This window comes from Maniola jurtina, chromosome 9 (genome assembly GCF_905333055.1).
Source record: "Maniola jurtina chromosome 9, ilManJurt1.1, whole genome shotgun sequence".
NCBI classification, from domain to species: Eukaryota; Metazoa; Arthropoda; class Insecta; order Lepidoptera; family Nymphalidae; genus Maniola; species Maniola jurtina.
The window spans coordinates 9,714,132-9,737,717 of NC_060037.1; the positions used below are offsets into that span (position 1 = coordinate 9,714,132).

At 36.5% G+C, this 23,586-nt stretch overlaps 3 protein-coding genes across 3 annotated transcripts; 2 read left to right on the plus strand and 1 right to left on the minus strand.

The window, feature by feature from the left end:
- Nucleotides 1-6,757: 6,757 nt before the first annotated feature.
- Nucleotides 6,758-9,758, plus strand: LOC123868492 (juvenile hormone esterase-like). The gene is made up of 4 exons (XM_045911032.1): nt 6,758-6,931; nt 7,275-7,427; nt 7,794-9,094; nt 9,518-9,758. The coding sequence occupies exons 2-4, from the start codon at nt 7,299-7,301 to the stop codon at nt 9,672-9,674; spliced, it is 1,587 nt and encodes a 528-aa protein (XP_045766988.1). The 5' UTR covers nt 6,758-6,931; nt 7,275-7,298; the 3' UTR covers nt 9,675-9,758.
- A 302-nt stretch (nt 9,759-10,060) lies between these two features.
- Nucleotides 10,061-13,214, minus strand: LOC123868494 (juvenile hormone esterase-like). The gene is made up of 3 exons (XM_045911033.1): nt 12,881-13,214; nt 11,357-12,642; nt 10,061-10,354 (listed from the first exon to the last, which is right to left on the minus strand). The coding sequence occupies exons 1-3, from the start codon at nt 13,010-13,012 to the stop codon at nt 10,192-10,194; spliced, it is 1,581 nt and encodes a 526-aa protein (XP_045766989.1). The 5' UTR covers nt 13,013-13,214; the 3' UTR covers nt 10,061-10,191.
- Nucleotides 13,215-21,637: 8,423 nt separating this feature from the next.
- LOC123868499 (10 kDa heat shock protein, mitochondrial) lies at nt 21,638-22,254 on the plus strand. The gene has a single exon (XM_045911038.1). It carries the CDS (start codon nt 21,800-21,802, stop codon nt 22,109-22,111), a length of 312 nt encoding a protein of 103 aa, XP_045766994.1. The 5' UTR covers nt 21,638-21,799; the 3' UTR covers nt 22,112-22,254.
- The last annotated feature ends 1,332 nt before the right edge of the window (nt 22,255-23,586 follow it).

Consider the following 23,586-nt stretch of genomic DNA (forward strand, 5'->3'; position numbering starts at 1 on the left):
AAACGATTAACTACAATATTTTTTGCGTTGTGCGCGAAATTCAGTTTTTAGGGTTCCGTACCCGAAGGGCAACAACGAGATCCTATTATTACCTAATAGGACTCCGCTGTCCGTCTGTTTGTCTGTCAGTGGTCTGCATCTCGTGAACCGTAAGAGGTAGAGAGTTGAAATTTTCACAGAATTTCTATTGCCGCTATCAACAAATAATAAAAATTTCAAAATGGCCGCCATGAAAAAATTGTAATTTCTTGCACGATGGTGCGGAACCCTTCGTATGTGAATCTGGCTGACTTGACCGATTTATAGTCCTAAGGTACTCTATCATAGGATATTTTTTTTTTAAATTCTTATTATTGACGAAGTGAATATTTGTTTTTGTACGAAGTAGATAAGACAACTCCTGAAAAATCACAATTTTGCAGATAACACAATTCTTTGCGACCGTCGATATGATATCTACAGTAGGTACTATTATAATATATTATTCTGTACCATTATCTAGGCATTCAACTTAAAAAGACCTAGGCGAATGTGGATTTTGGAAAACTTATTTCCGATTTAGGAGGATTTTAGTATGATCATCACCATTAACATAATATAACCATTTCGTTAGCGTGTCTGTAAAGCATCGCAATCATCAGATATGGTGTTCGTATGTCATAAGCGTAGGGCAGAGGTGCGAATGCCATATAAAAACAGAACAGAAGCAATTTATCAATAATTCATTAACAAACACTCGTTAATTGATTGACATTTATTCAAATCGTTGTATCAATCTGCTGAGGACGGAGGAGTTGGAATCGTGGAAGGAATTAATTTCTAGGGCTTGAGCAGACAATCTACCTAACTGGGTAGAACTTTTGTTAGCTTTTTTAAGCCATTGACTAACACTAATACATAATTTAAGTAGGTATATTACTTCAGGGGCGGTAGGTAATCGTCATCATTAACCCATAGCTCAGCTCAATATACTAATGAGTCGGGTCGCTAGCTACCTCGGTACCTACGTAATAAATTAGCAGATAGTTGCAATTGTCAAAAAGATATTATAAATCAATCTACTCAGTTTAAAATACTCAACTAAGACAACCGATTGTTATTATAGACTACAATAAAACGCATTTACGGTCAAAATACAAGAAGCTTTAACTACCACAGTTCGATAAGACACACAAAGATAAATTGATAAATGAATGAGATCATGTTTTATTTTATCAAAATACACAAAAAGTGCAAATAACTGTCACCCTTGCGCAATTATCGCAGAAGTAGAATTCCAATGTTTAACATTACCGCCCAAAATGCACTACACCATACACGATAGTCGCCTTTGGACGAAATTGCTCTGTACCATTTCAGGACACGGTCCATGGAAATGGAACTTTAAAGACGGGTCTATATGAACCATTTTTCTCTGATCCATGAGATCTCGACGAAATCGCGGCAACATACAATTGAATACCCACCAGATGTCAATATGCAGCCGTTTCATTGTTAACAAATATGGATACAATTGTGCACAATGCTTTACATTATTGTATTTAGTGAAGGCGAGTAGCCTGAACGAGCCAAATGTCAGCTATTTGATAATTGGGGTAAGTATCCGAAGAGCCAAATATGGCGTGCACGTTCAAATGTCACTTCAATATCACATTTGTTCACTTATCCACTTTATTGCCGTGTAATCGAATGCAATGTGTCACACTTTGTGCGGTTTTTTTCTATTGATATACTTACTTAATATGAAGTTTGTTTCCATTACTTTATCTAACGTCTAATCAGCACTTTGCTTTCTCATTGCACGCATGCATGGATTGGTCAAAGCCATTTCAGGCCATTTAAAGCATTAAGTAAGTTTTGCTTGGCGGCGTCTTATTGCAGATTCTATTATTACCTCATGTACCTAGTAAGAAGCCTGTTGCGATTATATATAACATCATTTCTGCTACTAATTACATTGCTAGATACGAGTACAGCTTGTAGTTCTTCCAAGAGGGCGCGTTTCACCTTAGATTGTCTGCTCACATAAGTTCGTATATCTATTACATAGTAGGTCATTTGATGAGATCACCGTCAAATCAAGGATTATCAAAACTCTAAATCCACGTAAAGTCACAGGCAACATCTATAATTATTTAGAGTCCATATAAATACTTAGATACAGACTAGAGTAGATGATAAACTTGTAATCAAAATTCGCCAGTCCATTATCTGAATGCTTAATGAGGCTAGGCAGCACCTACTCGTACCTAAGAAACACTGATAACTTTTGTTCCGATGGAATTAAGATAATTCTTGACCAAACATTTATCAGTAAGATCATAATATAACTTTATCAATACGATGACAAGGCGGTCTTATATTGCCATACAACTGAATCAGCGTCTAATCCAATCCGTGATAACCAAATATCGCTTTCCCACGCGTGCACCTGCATCGACTGCGCACAATAGCAGCATCCACGCCCGCATTCCGCCTCCATCTCGCCTTTACACCTATTATAACTAGGGTTGCCAACCGTCCGAGTTTCCCCTTATAAGTCATATACTCTATCTACGGAAAGAAGTTAGTATAGGCTCTCTCCGTTACGTAATCTCACACAAATGACAGAGACAAAAATCTCAGTGGGCGTAAAAATTTTGAGTCATCAACCCATCACAAACGAAACTATGTTTTCGAATTGAATTTCGATTGTTTTTTTGAAAACATTATCGGATTGAATTTCGAATGTTTTTTTTAAAAAAAGGTTTGTGATTGGTTGGTGCCTCAAAATGGTTAACGATTATTATCATTATATATTATCATAGATTTTCATCTCTGTCATTTGTATGGGATTACGTAACAGAGAGAGCCCTATACTTACTCGTACTTCTTTCCGCGGGTAGAGTATAGTTTGGACATTTGGAGGGCGTCCATCCGGGTTTAAGAATATTTCAAGTAGGTTAGTAATCCAATCTAAAAGGCTATAAGAAATATTGATTGACAAATATCAAGACTGAGTTTGTTTTAATAATTTCTTGAAAAAGATTGGATAATTTTCAGATATTATTGTAATTTGTAAAAGTTTAAGGAGTTTTACATTAATAAATTAACAAATAACAATAAATTTTATTTATGAGGTAAAAAATAGTCCGGTAATCTGTCCGGATTTTACACTCGCAAATCCGAGGTTTTCGAGCTGCTTGTCCTAGTTTATAGATTTTGCAGATGGCAACCCTAACTATAACCGAATTAGGCTGTGTGCAGACTTGCCCGCAGACAACATACCTCGACGTACAAAACACGTAAGACAAGAACTGTGCGAACAAATAACAGGTTTCTGCTTATAGGTTTATGCTTTGTTGTAACTTAAATGATGATAGCCTAGTGTTTAAAACGGCGGATTTTTTGGGAGGTCGGAGGTTGGGCACGCACCCATTAAAATTATCACCATTACATCATTATCTTACACACCCAACAATTATTGACAACTAGCCGATGCCCGCGACTTCGCCCGCGTGGATTTAGGTTATTCAAAATCCCATGGGAACTCTTTGATTTTTCGGGATAAAAAGTAGCCTATGTGCTAATCCAGGATATTATCTATCTCCATTCTAAATTTCAGCCAAATCCGTGAAGTAGTTTTTGCGTGAAGGAGTAACAAACATACACACACACACACACACACACATACAAACTTTCGCCTTTATAATATTAGTTGACAATGAATAAGTGTACAGTGCTATTTTGAATAAATGATTGACTTTGACTTAATTTTTTGGAGTTATGTGCGTGTAATCAAACATCACTTGCTTTAACGGTGAAGGAAAACATCGTGAGGAAGTCTGTATGACTGAGAGTTCTACATCATGTTCACAAGCCTGTATGAAGTCTACCAATAATTACCAATTTTCAGAGCCTCAATAGCTCAACCGGTACAGGAGTGGACTGAAAACCGAAAGGTCGACGGTTCAAACCCCGCCCGTTGCACTATTGTCGTACCTACTCCTAGCACAAGCCTGACACTTAGTTGGAGAGGAAAGGGGAATATTAGTCATTTAACATGGCTAATATTCTTTAAAAAAAAAAAAATCCGCGCTGGGCCAGCGTAGCTGACAATGAGAGATTCTGAGAGGAAGCTTGTTCTCAGTCGTGGGCCGGTCCAGCCGGTAATGGGTTGATCATGATGATGATGATAAACTTAAGTTACAATGCTTTTAGCATTTCCAATTTGATTGAAGTACAGTCTACTTAACAATTGTTGTTACATAGTACCTGTATTACGTAATGAAACGAAGGTCGTATAGGTAAAGCTGAATGAAGGAACAACGGAGCGAATCTTCTAGCGTAGCCCATTTGAAAAAGTCAGTCACTCAGTGACCAGTTAAACAGTCAGTAGAGAAATTAGTAGTTTTTACTTGTTTATCTAGTTGTTGTTGGCTTTCAGTCCGATCTAATTTTTAGCAGCAAAACTGGTTTTAACTGTAACTTATTTGAGTTAACCATTTATTACGCCGTCAAACAATAACGTAACAAAAAAGAGAAAGGGAGAGCATTCGGCTCGCTCTGTGGGAATCAAATCACGACGCGCGCAGCATCGTGAAAGGATCTTAGGACACTTTTATATACAGGCTGTTTTATTTTCGACTTTCATTTTTTTCACCTTCGGGAATTCTTGTTTGCTGTTATCAGCTCTAAAACTGGACACAATATAATACTTAGGTTAGGTGCCATGAATTTATTTAAAATAACTACAGGGAAATAATTATTACATTATTTTTAAAACAATAAATTAAATTAAATTAAATTTGCATTTCCAACATTTTACGGGAAATCCGAAACGTATCTACTAAGTATCTAATTTTTATTATGTTCATTCGGTATTATCAAGTCACAGACAAGCTTTTATATTTTTATTTGAATAAGGGCCGATTTTTAGATTTAAATAAATCTAGCACCGAGAAATCAACTCCTTAGTTAGATTATCGAAAGATTGGAAAAATCAGCTCTAAGCTTGATCAACACACTATGAATGTTGATTATAGTATAAATAATAAATACACACAATACTCCGATATTTTCAATCGCTTCTATATCATCTTGTATTCTATCTTGCTGTCAAATTGAAAGGTATTTTCTGGCTACGGCTCTGATAAAGGTAACAAGTGTAAATTAAAAATTTATAACACCCCCGATAAGTGAAGGTTACAGTAACTAGAAAAGAGCTGATAACTTTCAAACGGCTGAATCTATTTTCTTGGATTATAGCTAAGAATATACTCTCGATCAAGCCACCTATCAAACAAAAAAAAAAATTGGTTCATTATTAGTTTAGGATTATATTAGTTTAAGGAGCTACGATGCCACGGACAGATACACACGTCAAACTAATAACACCCTTCTTTTTGGGTCGGGGGTTAAAAATATTGTCGGGCGGGGGCGGCTATTTCAGTTTTTGCCCCGCCTCGAAATAAGTATAGATCCGGGGCTGGTTCGGCACTCGGCAAATCAACTGACCATACTAATCAGGATACGAGTGACGACGAACGTTTTGTTTGGCGAATTTTGAACCAAGTATAAGCAGCCTGTATAAAACCCGTGGGCAGGTACGGATGCACCTGAGTATTTCACGCGGCGACTCGCCGGCGCCGAGTTGACCGTCACCCGCTAACCGACGTGTTATGCCGACATCATTAGCGTGCTGGTGCTGGCACTGTCTACTATAATGTCCACTCTAACAGTGATTCCACTTACGTATTTCCCATTGCTGAGAGGTGTGACCTCTAATCAGAATCAAAATTTATTTATTTCGTGTAGGACAACTAGGTACCTACTACCAACCTAAAAGCCTGAAACAAATTGTCGGATGCAACTTATAGGTATATGGATAATACATAGTACACTAAACTGTGGAAACTATCAGACGTACGCGTACCTACCAGTCTTGGACGTAACCTTGAGCGCTCAGACGTCCGAGAACGGCTGTGCTATGGCTATAGCCAGGTTCTGTAGGTCTAAGACCCCCCAAAATCTCAGACAAAGAGCAATCAGTTTACATATTTCTTGCATTTACCAATATTTTTGTGAACTTATATTAAAAATTTCGTGCTCGCTTCGCTCACACTTCTATTTTGTATTGGGTAATTGATGTTTACAACTTCGTTCGCATGGATTAAGGTTTTTAAAAATCCCGTGAGAACACTTTTCTTTTGGGATAAAAAGCCTACGTCCTTTTCCGAAATGCTATCTCTGAATAGTAATTAATTTTTGGTACCTAAGCAGATGGGCCATGAAAAGGTATCTAATTGGTAGATATACACTCTTTCGCATTTATACATAATAGTAAATAGTAATGTAGATTTTTTTTGTTAATATATTTAGAATATCCTTAGCCACTTTAGTACTCTTAAAGTTGTGCTTTTTACAAGTAGGTAGGTAGTTATAGTATATTTTAACTATACATACATACTTATATTACGTAAATGTCTGTCTGTCTGTTACCTCTCCACAGTCCATCCGTTTCACCGATTTAACCAAAATTTGGAACAGAGATAGCTTGCATGCAGGAAACAGACATAGACTACCTTTATCCCAGAAAATAATCAAAGAGTTCCCACTGGATTTTAGAAAACCTAAATCCACGCGAATCTTGGGTATCATCTAGTTTTTAATTACCACTGCAGTCTGTAATCGTGACATCAGGTATCCAATTCAAGATAAGATAAATATAATAAAGTTAATTAGATATAATAAACAAAACACTACGGGCTAAGTTTAATCGACCTTGGTGTGGCTAACTTCACAGCTTACATAATAACATCATTCATTCGCATTCGCAGTGTATTAAATGAATAAAGTTGTAGTGAAATGTACCTTAACTCATAACTTGTACCTAGTCTGTGGTTGGATATCGAGTGGTTTGGTGTGTTTGGTTTGTGTCGTGTGGTAACTGGTAAGTATATGTTCTTACAATAATAGCGTAACAAGTGTAAATTAAAAATTTATAACACCCCCGACAAGTGAAGGTTACAGTAACTAGAAAAGAGCTGATAACTTCCAAACGGCTAAACCGATTTTCTTGGATTATAGCTAAGAACACTCGATCAAGCCACCTTTCAAACAAAGAAAAAAAAACTAAATTACAATCGGCCCATTAGTTTAGGAGCTACAATGCCACAGACAGATACACAGATACACACGTCAAACTTATTTATAACACCCCTCTTTTTGGGTCGGGGGTTAAAAAGCATATACTTAGTACTTAATTTACTTAAAATCTTTAATTTTATTAACAGGTGTACCTACTACCTACCTAAACAATGGCTAAAGTGACTATTGCTCAAGGAACATTAAGAGGCTCCAAAGTGAAAACTGACAGCGGTGTAGATTATTATGAGTTCCTGAGTGTTCCGTACGCAAAACCACCGGTTGGAGATTTGAGATTTAAAGTGAGTAAGCTTGCAAGTTGCATAGCAATATAGACTATAATAGACCCGATACTGAATAAAGTTAAACAGCACTAAACCCTACTACTACCCGCGAACTGCCAATAGATATAGTATCAAATTGTTTTTCTGACGCTGAAGTTTTTGTTATTGTATAACAAAAAAAAATTTTTGGAGACCCCACTTTTTAACCGGACCGTAATAATGAATAATTGACACTTCATTCATCAAAATCTGCTAAGCGGTTTAGGCGCTACGGTGGATTATTTTAGTCTTTGTAGTTCTAGTTTTCTTCTGGATTTTTCAAATATTTGTAATAAAGTAATTTAAAGATATATGAATGAGAGCAATGAATCCCTTATATTCCAGAGCCCTCAGCCCCCTGAGCCCTGGGAAGGTGAGAGAGATGCTACGTCCATTGATGAAAATAACATTTGCTGCCAAATCGATGTAAAGAAAGGAATTCAACAGGGAAGCGAGGATTGTCTCTATCTCAATGTTTATACACCAAGGCTGCGCAGTTCCGATACCAATCTACTGCCGGTAATGTTCTTCATTCATGGGGGCGGCTTTGTTTACAGCAATGGCATCGTCAAAGAAGAGTTAGGGCCAGATTACCTGATCGAAAATGGCGTAGTCGTAGTTACAATTAATTACAGACTGGGTGTATTTGGCTTTTTACAATTGGGCATCCCAGAAGCTGCTGGAAACATGGGCTTAAAGGACCAAGTTCAAGCACTAAAATGGGTGCAAAATAACATCGACAAGTTTGGTGGAGATCGTAATAACGTAACAATTTTCGGGATAAGTGCTGGATCAGCATCGGTGGAGTACCTCATGCTATCGCCGTTAGCAAAAGGACTTTTCCACAAGGCAATCCTACAATCGGGTTCCACTCTCAACCATTGGGCAATCAATTTTGAACCTGAAAAGATAATTATAAAATTGCTTGATTTATTGGGATACAATGGTAACACTGAAGACAACCGAGCCATTTACGAGTTTCTGTTGAAGATACCTGCCTCCCAGATAGTGGAGCCGTGTTATAAACTCATAGGAGATTATAGTCATCGTGATAGCTTTTTCTGTGGATTTGTCCCCACTGTTGAAAAAGATTTTGGGAATAATGAATCGTTTATGTCCGAAAATCCTTACAAAATGTTAAAAGAAGGGAATTTCAATCATGTACCTGTCATAAAGGGATTTTGCAATAGGGAAGGCTATTTAACTAGCGTTTTTAATCCAAATGCATTGCGGAACTTGATTGGAACCAATAAATTTATTCAGTTTTGGGGTTACGAGATGGAAGCGAGTGACGAGCCAAAATGGGAATCAAGTCTTTTAAACGCTTATACGGAAAATATACAACCGGATGATGAAATTGACAAAATAGCAGTAGATTTCTTTGGAGATTTCGATTTTGTGGCGGGAATTTGGCTGAGCGGCGATGTAATGGCCAATTTAGGTTTGCCGGTGTATTTTTATGAACTTTGTTATGACGGAAATATAAACTTCTTTAAACAAATGTTTGGAATGAAGAGAATAGGCGCTGCTCATGGTGATGATTTAGCTTATATTTTTAAACACACAATAACAAAATTTGCTGACGAAAAAGACATTGCAGTGAAGACAAAAATGACGAAACTTTGGACGAACTTTGCAAAAACAAGGTAAGCTATTATATTCATGGATATAAATACCTACTATACCTATGGATAAACCTACCTTTGTAAAATGAAATTGAATAAAACCAGATATCGATAAAAATAAAAGAAGTAATAGGTAACTACCTCCATGCACAAATTCATTGGTTCAATGAAATTCGTTTAATGTGGCTAATTCTATTGTACACAATCTCTAAGCTAAATTAACAGGTCTATACCTAGTGCTATCTTTTTCCACAAGAAACATTATGAAAAGGATAGCAGAAAAAACTGTACATTCAGAATTTATTTGATACATTTTGCCGAAAATAGGTTTAGGTTTGCATTTGCCAGTGCTCTTTTATCTACCAAACTACAACTGAAGAATTGCTCATGGTGTATACTTCTTAAACTTCAAGGTCTTTTTATAATAATATTCTTCTTTTTCAGTGTGCCAACATGTGATGATATTTCTGTTGATTGGCCAGCATTCAACAAAAATTCACCAGTTTACCTAAGCATCGATGAAGACATAACCATCAAATCTAATTACGAACCCAAAAAGATGGCTATATTCAAAGAAATTTACGAAAAGTATGAGAAATAAGAAACAAAATTAGTCGAATCAATGAAGACGTAAAACAGCCAGCTCCGAGAAACAGCTCCGATTTTGATGTTTATTTTTTTGTATTGTAGTTTTTTAATATTAACTATTTAAAATAAAAAACCTGAAAAGGGGAAATAATTTTTACCCAACTGCGGCAAAGCCAAAAGGTTATGATTTTAGCAGTCTATGTATGTGTGTGTGTTTGTATACAGATTCTGTGTGTTCCACCGTAGCGCCTAAACTACTGGGTCGATTTTGATGAATGAGGTGTCAGTAGATTCCTCGTAAAGGTTCGGGTGACATAGGCTACATTTTATACGAAAAAAATGACCTTCAGACTCGCACATAAAGGATGGCACACTTTTGAAGAAGAAGTGTATTATTTAGGTAATAAACATCAAAATCAAAAAGCTAATTTACTGAACTCATATTTACTCTTGCTGATATATTTAATTCAATACATACTCAATCTCAGATGCACCAAAATATTGCATTTTATAAATTGTACAAACTAAATTTAATAATACTTCTCATATAGCTCCTTGAACAATTTTATCCTTTCCGGGTAAATGTCATACTTCATAGTTAGCGTGTCATTGATGACCAAGCAAGACATGCCGGTTTCCGCGATTGGTTCCCATGTTGTAGTTATAAGACTATCTGTCTTCGGAGTTGGATCACTGTAAACAAATAAATGTAAATTAAAAATTTATAACACCCCCAACAAGTGAAGGTTACAGTAACTAGAAAAGAGCTGATAACTTTCAAACGGCTGAACCGATTTTCTTGGATTATAGCTAAGAACACTCTCAATCAAGTCACCTTTCAAACAAAAAAAAAACTAAATTAAAATTAGTTCATTAGTTTAGGAGCTACGATGCCACAGACAGATACACAGATACACACGTCAAACTTATAACACCCCTCTTTTTGGGCTGGGAGTTATAAATAACCTATAAGTTCTTAATCTAGATAGAGATAGATAATATCCTGGATTAGCACATAGAGTACTTTTTATCTCGGAAAAATCAAAGAGTCCCACAGGATTGCGAAAAACCTAAATCCACGCGGACGAAGTTGCGGGATCAACTAGTCTATTATAATATAAATAATACAGCTATGATAAGCCTAGTGGTTAAGACATCAGCCTCCAATTAGAGAGGTCAGGGGTTCGATCCCGAGCATGCACCTCTAACTTTTTTGAGTTATTGTGAGTGTTTTATTCAATATCACTTGCTTTAACGGCACCCATTTCCTACTGAGAAGAGACCCATGCTCGGTAGTGGATCGGCGATGGGTTGATCGGATGGCGATGAAGTTCTATCCCTAGATGATTGATCTATCATAATAAAGTTTCAAAATGCTCTCTGTAGAAAAGAGTAATGCTAAATTGTAAATGTAGTTCTGTCAATACACATCAAATTATTTATGAGCATTGATAAAAAGCTGGGACCCCAAGAACAGCGACCTCGTACCAGAAAGCGCAGCATTGGCAGACCTCTTACTAGGCGGACAGATGACATCAAAAGGCAGGGAGCCACTCAATTCAGGTGGTCCAAGACAGTAGCGTGTGGAAGATCCTACAAGCGTGGGACACCTCCATACGCTTCAGCAGTGGATATTTGTCGATTTGAGATGATTGATAAATAATAGTGTACTAAAATACAATTATAATAACTCACCCAAATCTAGCAAAGTTAGTCCACATTTGACACATCCTATCTCGTACCAACTTGTCTGTATCAGAGAGATTATCTTTGAGCAAGTCACTCTTAACCAAATAGCCTCCATCATCACCATGACAAGCACCTTCCTTGTCAATTTTAAGTTTCTTCTTCAAGTAATTTAAGTTTCCATCATACTTGAATTCATAAAAATATACAGGAGAGTTGTTTTTTGCAATCAGTGAAGTTGCAACATAAACACCGCCCAGAAAATTAACATCAGTAAAGTAGTCGATTGCAAATGAATCCTCATCTTTATATTCCTTATCTCCTTCTAAATAAACAGCTTTAAACTTAGATTCATATTCAATCTTCTGAATATCATCAAGGTGGAATGGAAGCAAATCAACAAACTTCTTTTCTTTAGCAATTTTTTCATACACATTAGGAAATGGCAGCATTACAAGACCTTCGCGAGAGCAAAAGCCACTAATAAATGGCACTTTATTAAACTCTCCTTGGGCTAACATTTTATAAGTAGATTTAGTTAAATACGGCTCCCAGTCACCCGGCTTCTCAATACTAGGAACAAACCCAAAATGTATTCCCCCTTTAAATTCATCAGCTGCTATTACCAACATGGCAGTGGATATGAGGTCTTTTGTAGACATAGTTTTCAAAAACTTAAGTAAATCCTGATTGTCAGTTATAACTTTCTTCTTTAGTAGAGGAATCATTGTAGCAAGCTTTTTAATCCTGTTACTTTGTGCCCATGGCAGTATAGATGAGCCAGATTGAGCTATTGCTTTATGGAACAACCCTTTCGCCATTGGTGAGAGTAAAAGGTACTCTACTGATGCCCCACCAGCACTTATACCGAAGATGGTCACATTTTTGGGGTCCCCATTGAAATTTTTTATATTCTGTTGCACCCATTTCAAGGCTTGTACCTGGTCTTTTAAGCCCATGTTACCAGGTGCTTCCTTGCAGTCTAAAGATAGAAATCCTAGTACTCCAAGTCTATAATTCAAGCTAACAACAACAACATTTTTCTCAATCAGATAATCTGGTCCATGAACAGAGTCGTCAGTTCCATTTCCATATAAAAACCCACCACCATGAAAGAAAACCATCACAGGGAGTAGATCAGTATCGGAATGAGGTAAACATGGTGTATAGACATTTAAATATAAGCAATCTTCATCTCCTATAACTTGTAGGGTCTCTCTATCAAACTGGGCACATATATTACACTCCTTAGTGGCATCTCTTATTCCTTCCCAAGGGTCAGGTTGTTCAGGTGCCTAAAACAAGACAGTTTTAATCTGTATATAAAAAGAAAAGCTGACTGACTGATCAGTGATTTATCAATACACAGCTCAAACCTCTGGACTGATCAGGCTGAAAGGCATGCAGATAGCTAAGACATTGACATCCACTAAGAAAGGATTTTTGATAATTCAACCCCTAAGGGGGTTATAGTAGATACTTTGTTAGTTAGTAATTAAGTAGGTTAGATGAGGTTAGGTTATCTTAACTTACAGCGAATCTTAACTCATCCACTGGTGGTTTCGCGTACGGAATACCTTTGAAGGACCAGAACTGCGTTCCAGTCGTTGTTTTGCAAACTTTTCCTGATAACTTTCCCTCCGTTACGTTAACGATTGGGTCCATGATGGTATTTCTTCGATTCAAAGATCACTAAAACTCAGCATCAAGAGTTCACGCGACAAGCTTAACGAATAAAGATTAAGTATAGTATACCTAATGTAATCACGAAGCCTAGGTTATTAGATAAGGAATCAAATAGAAGAGCAAAGAAATAGCTAACAAAAACTACTCTGGCGGATATTTTGAATTATTCTACTTCAGTGTTTACACTTACAATTTTGGTTTTACCCTAGTTTTTATAAGAATTCGCCCTAATTTACCCTAATTTTTTTAAATAATTTGATCCTGATTTAGGGTACTTAATTTATTCTTACATAAAAAACAACATTATATCACGTTTTAATTATTATTTCATGATCCTAAGTCTTGAGTCTAGTGACTAAGAAGGCATATTTTATCCCCTTTGTTAAATCTAAGAACTACAAAATATACGGTGGTGGCTAACTAAAACATACCTTGCAGATAAGTTTGATTTCTCAAATAACATATAAGTCTCTGCCAACATAAAAGCTCTAAGCCGTACCTAATATTAGAAATTTCACCCTGAAATAAGGCGAAATCCATGAAAGTGGAAACACTGCTCCTGGTTTTCGTTGCTGTCACTGTGAATGTCATGTCGTTTTGTATATTATAAAATAGTGTTGTCGACACAAAAATAACTTAATTGTGGATCAAAACTTTTATTTATATAGTTAGAAATCTATAAAATATAATAACTAATACCTATGTAAAAAATATTTATTTACTTATATGAAAGCATAGCTTTTCGTTTGTGATTAGTTTCGACTCAATATGGTTAACGTCTATAGAGATTTTTGTCTCTGTCATTTGTATGGGATTATGTAACAGAGAGAGCCCTATACTATACTATATATAGCCCTATTCTAGCCCTAGTCGTATACTAGTTAAGTCGTAACTCGTCATTTTTATGAACCAAACTGTTGTTAAAAAAATCTGTGACAAGTGAGGTAGGGTAGAAGCGACGGGCCTGCCCGCGAAATTCAAATTTAGTTTGGTTTTTCGCAATTTGTAAATTAATACGACAACGTAGGCTTATGGTATTTTAATTGCGACAATGGCAGTATCATCCTCATAGGTTTATATCTTTACTAATATATCTTTACTTGAAACGGTCCAGTTTAAGAAATTAATCCTAGTATCGACTAATTTGTGAGAATAGTCTAGAATAGATACTAGAATTAATTTCTTAAACTGGACCATTAAAAACCATTGAGATAGGTATTGTTTTACGTATCAATTACAATAAAGACTTCATTTATTATTGGACATGTGCGTAACGGACCAACAAGGTGTCTCCATATACCTAAATGTTTCAAATGTTTTTTGTACATGTAGATATCTAACAAACATATTTTTAATTAAAAAAATCCTTAACAAATACCATCGAATACTCAATTCGTTGTTTTATTTTGTTTAATATCAACATGAGCGTAATGTTTTGTGCATGTGCATAGAACGGTACATTTTTTTAAGACATTTACCATTTACCTTCCATTTACATAGTAATATGTGGATAAATGTATGTACATACTTACATGTAATAAAATTAAAAGTCTGTTCCCTTACAAATTCCAAGCCATTGTTTCACGTATATAATTAGAGCGGTACCTACTAAACGATTCCAAATTCAAATCCCGGTGCGTTGGGACTGAGATAGCCGGATGCGCACCTGTGTGCTCTGTCGTGAGAACCGACCACGATCTCTTTCCATGCAAAAACAATTTTACCTACACGTTCACATGATAGAATTCTATTCAATTTTCAACTCTATTGTCATAGGCATAAGAAAACGATAAAATCTGAATGAGTAGGCAGGGAAGTCGTATAGGTACATATAAAGATATCAGGTGTTTTGCGGTGTTTGTTGTGTTATTTTGTACGCTTTGAACATCCGCGTAAGTCTATTATTGCAACTTCTTACCCTAAACAGTGACCATGCGTTTGGCTATTACTGCGTGAGATGGATCATGGAATTCAGTTTTTCTTTCACGCACAGTAATCTCCACGTATGGATCGTTTTGCATAAGCGCTAGGTAGGTACGTACCTACAAGTACGAGGGCGGCACTGAAAATTTCGGGAATCAAGGAAGTGACACAACATTACTATTTAAAAATGTATTTATTGCTTTTCGAAGTATTTTCCGCGAAATTTGACACATTTTTCCATACGATGGAACCAATCATTGAAGCAACCATTCCATTCGGAAGTTGGGGTCTCCAAAATGGCCGTTTTGTAAGCGTCCACAGCTTCTTCAGGTGATGAAAATCTCTGACCACGCAATGTATTCTTTATTTTAGGGAAAGTACAGAAATCATTAGGGCTTAGGTCGGGGCTGTACGGCGGATGGTCTAATAATTCTATGTTTTCTTGCTCTAAAAACTCTTTTGTTCTGTGCGCGGTGTGAGAACTCGCATTGTCGTGATGGAGGATGATGCGGCGGTTGCAGTTCTCTTTACGGAGTTCAGAAACGACCTGTGGCAAACAAATGCTAGCATACCATTCAGCATTAACTGTTCTTTGTCCCTCAAGAGGAATAGTCGCAACATGGCCGGTTTTGGAGACAAACGAAGCCACCATTTTTTTTGGAACACTTCGTGAACGAACAATTTTTGTTGGCTTTAACTCATTTTCGAACACCCAAACTCGTGACTGGTTTTTTGTTTCGGGTTCGTACGCGTATATCCAGGATTCGTCACCTGATACGATGTTGTATACAGCATTTGAGGATCCTGCGTGGAATCTTTCGAGAGTTCTGACGCACCAAGTAACGCGAGCCGCTTTTTGCTCTTCACAGAGCAAATGCGGTATCCATCGGGAAAACAACTTTTTTACACCTAATTGTTCATGCAAGATTATTTGTATTTGACTCATGCCAATGTCTAAAGTTGCCTGAATTTCGCGGTATGTCACATGTCGATGTTCCTCAATCAGCTTACGCACAGCATCAACGTTTTCTTGGGTGACTGCAGTTTTTGGACGACCTTGACGGGGATCATCACTGAGCTTGACACGTCCACGTTGAAATTCAGCAAACCAGCGATAAATTGTGGTTTTAGATGGGGCTTCATCACCAAATGCAGAAAATATCATCCGGTCGACACACTCTTTTTGTGTTAAACCCATCAAAAGTCATAATAAATCATCGCTCTAAAATTTTCTCGAGTCAATTCCATTTTCTCAACGACTAAACAAGTTTGACAAGACCTTGTGACAAGACCGAGAATCTTTTTCTAAAATAAATAAATGGTATTCGATTTTTAAAACCTAGGAGTTTTCAATTAAAATGATTTTATTATAACAGGGACAGTGGAAATACTCAATTCCCGATACTTTTAGTGCAGTGTGCCTAGTCGGAGTTTTTTAACCTATTCGATCGCGTAAAAGTTAACTACGTTTTGTATGGAATTGAAACAGCGCCATCCAGTGACAAGAAGGGGAAACATAATTTGTGAGTGCGAGATTTTTACGTCCTCGGGACCGACTATTGTTTACCGACTCGCATGCGAAAGTGACAACGTGAGCGCACGTGATTGGTTGATTCAAGAACTATGCGAGTGCAAGTATCAAATTTTGACAATTCGCGAAGTAAATCGAGTAAACACGACGCTAACGCGATAGTTAAGTTGTCGCCTAGATTTTTACAGTGAGGAGATAGTTTTAAAGACATTTATTTGCATTTTTCAAGTTTAATTTAAAGGACTACGATTTAAAAATTATGGCAGGGCGGTATTTTAGTCAAAACTACTTTTAATTTACTTTTCTAGGCTCTAAAAGAATATGTGTTCATAAACATAATCAGTTTTCTAAATCACATATAGATGGCGCTGTTGTCATTAACTTACAGTCTTCCACGTAAAATTATTAAAATATCTTGTACGATGCTACGAAACCCTTAGAGTGCGAGTCCGACTCACACTTGACTCATTTTTAATACATAATGATGACGTACATACTATACCTACCTACAAAGACGATGATTTCAAAACATAAACATAGACAGTAGGTATAACCAGTTAAATTTTGATAGACAGCTGCTTCCATACAATCACTTCATAGAAATTTCATTCTAAATTTGGTTGGTTTATATCACGACGCCAACATTACAAAAATAATAAACGCCATTCACGGTGAGTACACGCGTATGGGCTGGTTAGCTTCGGTGGTATCTCACGCTCGCTGACTCGCGATTCTCGATGCGTTTGACGTTAGCTCGGTTAACGCAGTAGTGAAGTCATTCGAATAATTTTGTGGATCTCACACTCGGCACACAGCCTATGTACCTACTCATATTGAAATCGAAGATCACGTCTAGTTCTCGCAAGGTGATTCATGACTGATTTATGTTGACAATAATTTATTAATGTATTATTTATCTTTTACATATATATAATAGAAATTCAGCTGCCGTAGGTATGTTTGTGTCCGCAAAACTCGAGAAGTAGGTAAAGCCTGACCAGAAAAATAAAATATTTCGCACTAATGCGGAAAACCCGCGAAACTAATTTATACCATGAAAAACTTGCTCTTAGGGCGTGGCGCCCTAAGAGCAAGTTTTTATATTTTTGGTCAGGCTTTAATTGATAGATTGCCTTGTTTTTACATTACATTTCTTTGTAAGAGTGTCTTTATATACCTACTTACTTACCTACCACAGAATTCGTAATTATTAGCTGATGCCCGCAACTGCGTTGGCGTGAATGTAAGCTTTTAAAAATCCCGTGGGAACTCTTTGATTTTCCGGGATAAAAAGTAGCCTATGTGCTCATCCAGGGTATAATCTATCTCCATTCCAAATTTCAGCCAAATCCGTCTAGTAGTTTTTACGTGAAGTGGTAACAAATATACACACACACAAACACATACATACACACAAATTTTCGCCTTTATAATATTAGTGTGATGTGATTAAGATTTCTGTGTTACCTATACCTACCTATGTTGATTGGAACAGCACGCGCTCAGACCTGACTTGAAGCGACCATGGAGTGTACTCTTAAGCAGAAAAGTCCTAATATTATGACTTGCAGCATGTTATTCCTACACTCGAACACGTGAGATGTTTGCAAAATTCGGCTCCACGACCGGCCGTGTGAACCCGATCACAGAGCCTTTACAGCGTAAAAAGCCCTTATAAAGACTATTGAATTCGTTTTTTAGATTCAAAATACCTTTTCTATGTAGCTCTCTTACATACATTAAGACATTAGCTTCTTATTAATTACCTTATGTAGTAGGTACCTACTTGCTTACGAATAATATTATTTCATTTTATCAGCTGAAGTGGCAGTGGGCAGGCCAGGTCTGCCGCGGAACTAATGGCCACTGGGGCAGACGTGTCCTGGAGTGGAGACCGCGTATCAGCAAGCGCACTGTGGGACGACCTCCGACCCGCTGGACTGACGACCTCAAGAGGTGCAATCAGTGACGGATTAACCCTTAATCAAATTAAGCAATTGCCTAGGGCATCACGTCTGAGGGGGCACCAGAAGAAGCACAAAAAAAATTCGTCCTTAGGGCATCACGTCTCACTCTCACGTCACCAAAAAAAGTTTCTAGGACTAATTTGAAAATTCGCGCGTTTTAAGTTGTCATAGAAACCGACCTAGAGTCATAACCCCACTCCCGCTTGCCCACTCGCTGCCCGCTTGTGCATTCGACAATAATTCTAATGCCCCCGAAAGCCGCAAGGCACATTTCAGTAAATAAATAAATTATGCTTTGTTAGGGTTCCGTACCTCTGTCTGTCTGTCTGTCCGTCTGTCCGTCCGTCCGTTCGTCCGTCCGTCTATCTGTCTTTCTGTAACAGATTTTTATTTATTTTTCTGTATAATAGTTTTTGATTTATCGTGCAAAATGTTGGAAAAAATACTCGAGTACGGAACCCTCAGTGCGCGAGTCTGACTCGCACTTGGCCAGTTTTTGATTGTTGTCGCACCTACTCCACTTCTAAAGTACGTTACATCTCATCATCTTAATTAACAAAAAAACTAATGTTTTTAGGAGGTTAAGGTTTAAAGACCGATTCTAGTTGACATACGGATAGGGGGGCCCACAGGCATGGATTGCTTAGGGCATCAAATAGTCTTAATCCGTCACTGGGTGCAATAACATGTATTGGCGTTCCGACGCGCAAGTTCGGCGTCGGAATTTCTGTCAAGTGTGGCGTAGGCCTAAGAGCATGGCAGAGAGCCGCTGGATTCAGGCGGCGCAAGACCGTGGCGTGTGGCAGTAGAATAGAATAGAATAGAATAGATTTTTATTCAAATAAACTTTTACAAGTGCTTTTGAAGCAGTCCCTACAAGAGAACTAGGTCCAGCTGTGGACATACCTACTCTATTGTTGATTGTTGATGCTGATAGGTTTATTATTTAACAGGGCTCTCTCCGTCACTTATTCCATACAATCGTAGTCCCAATTTCATTTGAATATTTAGCAACCAAAGTCCATGAAATTTTGCAGACATATTCTAAAAACTAATATCTATGCCTGTGGTGTTTTAGATTTTTCTAAAAATATGTAGTTTTAAATTAATTACAGGGGCTCAAAGATTTGTATGTGAATTATTAAGACCACGTAACTTTGAAACCGAATATTTTAACGGAAATCTGGAAAACCACAGGCATAGATAGCTCCTGGAACGTTTCTACAAAATTCCATTGAGTATGATTGGTTAGTATTCCAATGAGAGACGAACTACGTTTGTATGGAGCGAGTGACGGAGAGACCCCTCTTATTAGTATAATAATAAGTCAACGTATAATAATAATTCAGTAAGTCAATTTTTATGCGATATTCGTAGCAAGTAATTATGTATTCAAGAGCTGTCAAAGTGTACACGAGAACAATGGCCTACAGGGCTTTCATATGCCGCGGTAGAGTGCCTTCGCAAGTTTGTTACATCGATGTGCGCTCACTGCTTTTCTACAGTATACCTATAGGGAAGGGACACAAATAAATCGGAATTGGTTATTATCGAAAAATCAAAGCATAGCAAAAGGAAATTAATAATAGTAATGAATAATAACGCAGTCAGTCTAGTAAAGCTCTTAGATGTTTTAAGGATTTAAGTTAAAAGAAAAACTTCGGCTGTAAGAAAACAGCGGCTCGATTGCGGTAGAATGACAGCTACAATATGTCACGATCGCAATCACCTCTGATTGGTTGACGGTCGCTCACCATTGGCTACAATGCATTGCTGCAACAAGAAAACCATAAATTCAGCCAATCACAACAATTGCGATTGTAATAATGATTGTTGCAGGTTTCGGGAATCGACCCGCTGCTCTTTTCCAATTTTATACTAGGACTAGGGAGGTATTTCTAACTTTTTGGGATGTGTTTTCACTTTTCACTAAATATTAAAACATACATCGATAACGATTGGTATTCTAATAAGTAGGTAAGCATTATTTTTAACCCCCGACCCAACAAGAGGGGTATTATAAGTTTGACGTGTGTATCTGTGTATTTATGTATCTGTCTGTGGTATCGTAGCTCCTAAACGAATGAACCAATTTTAATTTAGTTTTTTTTGTTAGAAAGGTGGCTTGATCGAGAGTGTCCTTAGCTATAATCGAAGAAAATCGGTTCAGCCGTTTGAAACTTATCAGCTCTTTTCTAGTTTTCTTATAGAGGTTTTTGTGTCGGGGGTTTTTTAAATTTTGAGTTATTAATGTAGTAGTAAGTAGGCGTAAGTAAAATAAATAAAGAAATATATAAAATAATGTGTATGTATAATATTATTTCAACCCTAACGGCCACTAGTGAGGACAGAGTTCCAGGCCCGGCCGCGGCGTGAGTTGGCCTTTGCGTTGGTGTGAGTGAATGCTGCGCGCGCAGGTGTGTCTGAGACTGGCCGGCGCCGGCGCACATTCCTTCGATGGTCACGCCGCGGCGCCGAGTGCGTACTTGACGATTGCGGACATGATTGCATTGCAAAACCACGAATGATCATTGATCAGTGGATCACCCTTACAAAATAAAAAATTATACATATTATCTATCAATATTAAAAATTGCTTTTTACATGAGTAGTATTAATGATTCGCTTGCCGAAGAGGTCTTTTAATAAGATTTACCTATTATTATTATCAGCTACTATCTAAGTAGTTACTAAAAAGTTATTATGGTTAGTAGTTCTATTCATTGAAATATTGAAGTAGATAGTATTAATAATTAAATATGTATTGTTAATAATTATATGGGACATCCCAAATATTCAGCATACATAATTTTATGAGAATAATAACCCTAATAACAATTTCAACTGAATGCCAAACAACTCGAAACTTAAGCTACGAAAGTTACCAGTAGAGCCATCTATCGACAAACTTATTTTGTTGAACAGCGCCATCTCTTAACGTATTGTAGTAAATTTACTTTTGTTTAAAGTCCACTACTCGTCGCTAGATGGTGCTAAAGATTAGTTAATACTTGCGTTTTACATTTGATATTCAAGATTTTTATGAAATTTTAACTAGGTTTATTATGAAGACAGTAATAGAACAACAATAAAATAAACTAAAATATGAAAAATACTTTAACATTTTTATTAAATCAAAATTAAAACATTTTATGGAATCTGTGGAATTTATTAATTACTATTTATTAAACTGGCAACACCACAGACACATGGGAATTGGAATATATTTTCGCCGGCACGAATATTCTAGATTTCAATTTTGAAGTGAAGATTACAAAAGTCAAAAGTCACAAAATAAAATCTCGATTCATTTGTCTTGATCTGATAGAAGTTTACTCCAAGAAGATGTCCAATATTGTGAAACAATTAATCCCCTTGCTGGACAGAGTTCTCATCAAAAGAGCCGAAGCCGTCACAAAGACTGCGGGAGGCATCGTGATACCAGAAAAAGCTCAATCCAAGGTACTTCACGGAGAAGTCGTGGCTGTGGGCCCTGGAGCAAGGAAAGAAAATGGAGACTTCATCCCCATTCTGGTGAAAGTGGGAGATAAAGTGCTGCTCCCGGAATATGGCGGTACCAAAGTTAGCTTAGAAAATGATGAAAAGGAATACCACCTCTTCAGAGAATCTGACATATTAGCGAAGATCGGAAATTAATTTTAGTGCTAGTAGTTATAATTTGCTGCGGTTCGAATTGGTTAATTAGTTTAGTGTATGGACATGATGTTGTGATTGTGTAATATGTTCAATGCTGTGGAACATAATGTTGGATTTGCATTTATTATAACAATGTTATAAAACTGGTTGTATTCATTGTAACCTATATTCCTTAAGCAGTAAGAAATTATCATAGGTTTTCATAATCAATGTTAGAGGTTAAGTCAACATAGTACCTATTAAACTGTGTTGAATGCAATGAATTATACTTATTGTATAACATTAAATGTTGATTTTGGATGAAACTAAATATGATAGATTTCAAAGAAGGTAGGTACATAATTAAATAAATAAAAATTCAATGAATATGTGTTGTTTAATATTTTACATATAATTTATTTCTAGATTATAATACTAATGAATTAAAATTAACCTGGATACAATCCAAAATAATTAGGCAGGAGTTCAGTTGGCTACACAGCAAGTAACATTTCCAGTCTCATAGAATGAATAAAGTAACAAAAACATGTTGTCTTGAGTCTGATATAAAGTACTAAGTAATCAGAATAAGATCATCTGGAATTCCAATTTTCATACTTTTAATCTTCGTTTTGCAATGTAACCAGTAAAACAACAATATTTAAAAAAAAACATTTAAAAATTCAGTGGCAAGTGCATATTATTTTTTTATTTAGAATGATAGTAAAAGTAGTATATTAGGTAAGGCAATGCCTTTTTGCCTATACAAAGTGCATACCACTGATAAAAGAACAGAACTACATATGTGCATTAATTCATTTTTATGGCAATAATCCATTACAATTGTTCATTAATACTGATAAAACTATTTTTACACTAAATATGAACCTACTCTCAAGTTCAAACATTTTGCACAAGCTACAATGATAAATCAGGCCGTAAAATATTTACAAGCATTAGATAATAACTAGCCTAAATTACAACTACATTCTTGACTTCTGTACCAAATAAAATAACTCTGATCCAGTTTTAAGGAATGCAATAAATTATAATAATAATTAGTAATACTTTTTATGCATAAAAAGTAACAGGTAACCTAAATACAAATTAAAAAGTATAGTGTGTGCAAAACAAGTAGTCCAATCAGAACATGAATGTATGTATGTATGACTGATTTGTAAGAATCAGATTTCAGCTGGGCTAATACATACATTTTGAGAACTCACTACCCAAATTATTTGCCCTATTTGTCAACTGTAATGTCAATAGTACAATTCACCTTTAAGAGGGGTCTCTCCGTCACTGGCTCCATACAATCGTAGTTCGAATTTCATTTGAATATTAAACAACCAAAGTCCATGAAATTTTGCAGACATATTCTAGAAACTACTAACTATGCCTGTGGTTTTCCAGATTTCTGTTGAAATATTCGGTTCAAAGTTATGTGGCCTTAAAAATTCATATACAAATCTTTGAGCCCCTGTAATTTTAAAACT